Source organism: Octopus bimaculoides, chromosome 10 (assembly GCF_001194135.2).
Source record: "Octopus bimaculoides isolate UCB-OBI-ISO-001 chromosome 10, ASM119413v2, whole genome shotgun sequence".
Classification (NCBI taxonomy): Eukaryota; Metazoa; Mollusca; class Cephalopoda; order Octopoda; family Octopodidae; genus Octopus; species Octopus bimaculoides.
The window spans coordinates 6,544,585-6,547,360 of record NC_068990.1 but is presented as its reverse complement, the minus strand read 5'-3'; the positions used below and the strand labels follow the sequence as shown (position 1 = coordinate 6,547,360).

Genomic DNA, 2,776 nt, shown 5'->3' with positions numbered 1-2,776 from the left:
CTCGGAGTGGTTGGCGTTACGAAGGGCATCCAGCTGTAGACACTCTGCCAAATCAGATTGGAGCCTGGTGTAGCCATCTGGTTTCACCAGTGCTCAGTCAAATTATCCAACCCATGCTAGCATGGAAAGTGGATGTTAAACGATGATGATGATGATGATGATGACATACTCTGGATAACATTACCCACACTCAATGTAAGCTAATTTTACAAACAGAGACTGTACTGTACGTATTAATGCCTACCTACTGTCTTAATACATATTGGATTCTCTATTCGCTAAGAATCGATGCATCACAACCTCTCTTGATTGCATGGAAGCAAAAGTTGATCTAATGTCAAGATCATCCATTTAGCCATGCCAGTTATTCCAACAAGGTATTAATCCTTTAGTATTCAAACCAGTCATACCAGCCCCAAATATTCTGCATGTTTTATGTTCTAACTGACCAGATCGGGCCTCTCGCACCTACCCTACTATGTCATTCTTGAAGATAATCACATCATCAAAATCTCAAAGCTACAAGATAATGTGTGATTAATTCAAAACAATGTTAATACATAAGCATTATATTTAACAGAATAATCAGAATACTTGAGATGATGATGATGATGATGATGATGAGGGTAAAAGAATAACACAAGCTTATAGATCAGTTACAAAAATATAATGAAGACGAACCATCAAATCAGCATTGGGCTTCTTTTTTCCTTTTAGCCATTTAACTTATGAAAAGCACTCAGCCACAATGAAAAGATGTATTTAATAATAACAAGAGAATGCCCAAATATTTATGAATTAACACCTATTACACATCAAAGAGTACATCTTATCTAACTCACTGCAAATCATCTTATTTAACTCACTGGACATCCTTATATTTAGCTAACATCAACTACATGATGGCATATATATATATATATATATATATATATATATATATATATAGAACATTCTATGTAGAGTTATATTCTCTGCTCCAGTAAGTCATATAAAAATATAGGAATTTGCAAAAGTATTTAATAAATGATTTCAAAAATACACAAAATAAACCACTTTGTAGAAAAGGAAAGCTTAAGAACTTACCAAAAAGAATAAAACCGATCTACATCTTTGAAACTTGATGTATTGTCTCCTAATTTTGGGACTGGTTTCTTTATAGACCACCTGTAAAAAAATTAGTGCATGTATGAAATTTCTATTTACTCTATGCAATAAATGTTGATTTTCAACTGTTTGATCTCCAGGGGTATCCTGTCACTGGATGATCAACACAACTGACTTCAAAAGATAGGACAGAAGTTGTGATATTCATACTTTGCTAATGGCATAAGGAAATGAAATAACTAAAAGTAATAAACAAAACTAGATTACAGGCTTGGTTATCAAGGTACAATATTTGTCATAAATGTGAACGCGCGCGTGTGTGCGCACACACACATGCATGCATGCGTGTTACTGTCTTTCTTCCAAATTCTGAGTTTAAATTCCATTCGCCTTTCCTCCCATTAGGAGTAATAAAAATAAATATCAAGAATGTATTACATTCAATTCAGTCAACTGCAACCTTCCTCTATAAATATGAGGTCTAGTACCAATCCAAGAAACCTCATTAATAGCACCAAGAGCACCAGAAGATGGTAAGCCAGAGAGCTGCATCAGGCTGCAGTCTGTATGGCCTGGTTTCTATGGCTGAATGTCCTTCTTAATACCAACCACTCCACAAAATGTAGCAGACGTCTTTTACATATCACCAGCATGGGTGCCTTTCATATGTCACCAGCATTGGCCATGACCAGAATATCACTTAGCTTGACGTGTCTTCTCAAGCACAGCAATTTGCAAGAAGTTTGTCATCTGCCACTGTCTCTGAAGATTACATTTCATGACCTCGTCCCACATCATCTTGGGTCAACCTCTTCCACAGTTAAAGATCAGCACTTCTTTATGCAGCTGTCCCTGCCCATATCAGCACAGTCTTCTCTCTTGCACACTATATCCAATATCTCTTATACCCATTTTTTCTATTAAGCTAATACTGTAATAGTCAAACCTTGTCTCTCTTGTGTTGCCTTTTTTTGTCCTTTATTAGTTGTTGCCTTTACAATATATCAAAAAGGATGAAAGGCCCTTCCCAAGCCATAGGTTCATAAGGCTGGTTTCCTGCATTCTATGGCATATATATTCCCCACAAAACAGGATGTCAATCAGTTGTGAGATTACTCATTTTTGCCAGCTGAGTGAATTGGAGCAACGTGAAATGAAATGCTTCGCAGAACACAATTAATCACCTGGTCTAGGAATCAAAACCGCAATCTTACGATCATGAAATCCATGCCTTAATCACTAAACTATGCACCTACACACACACTCAAATATATATAAATATATATATACTCTTTTACTCTTTTTTTTAACTTGTTTCAGTCATTTGACTGCGGCCATGCTGGAGCACCGCCTTTAGTCAAGCAAATCGACCCCAGGACTTATTCTTTGGAAGCCTAGCACTTATTCTATCGGGCTTCTTTTGCCGAACCGCTAAGTTACGGGACATAAAAACGCCAGCATCGGTTGTCAAGCGATGTTGGGGGAACAAACAAAGACACACAAACACATATATATGACGGGCTTCTTTCAGTTTCCGCCTACCAAATCCACTCACAAGGCTTTGGTCAGCCCGAGGCTATAATAGAAGACACTTGCCCAAGGTGCCGCGCAGTGAGACTGAACCCGGAACTATGTGGTTGGTAAGCAAGCTACTTACCACACAGCCACT

General features: G+C 37.6%; 1 protein-coding gene across 1 annotated transcript in view; it reads right to left on the bottom strand.

Annotated features, from left to right (window-relative positions):
• The window catches only part of LOC106881391 (dnaJ homolog subfamily C member 2), a 33,073-nt gene that overhangs the window by 18,797 nt on the left and 11,500 nt on the right, over window positions 1-2,776 (bottom strand). Inside the window, exon 6 of the mRNA XM_014931767.2 lies at window positions 1,087-1,167. Coding sequence (XP_014787253.1) covers window positions 1,087-1,167 — 81 coding nt within the window. The remainder of the gene's footprint in view (window positions 1-1,086; window positions 1,168-2,776) is intronic.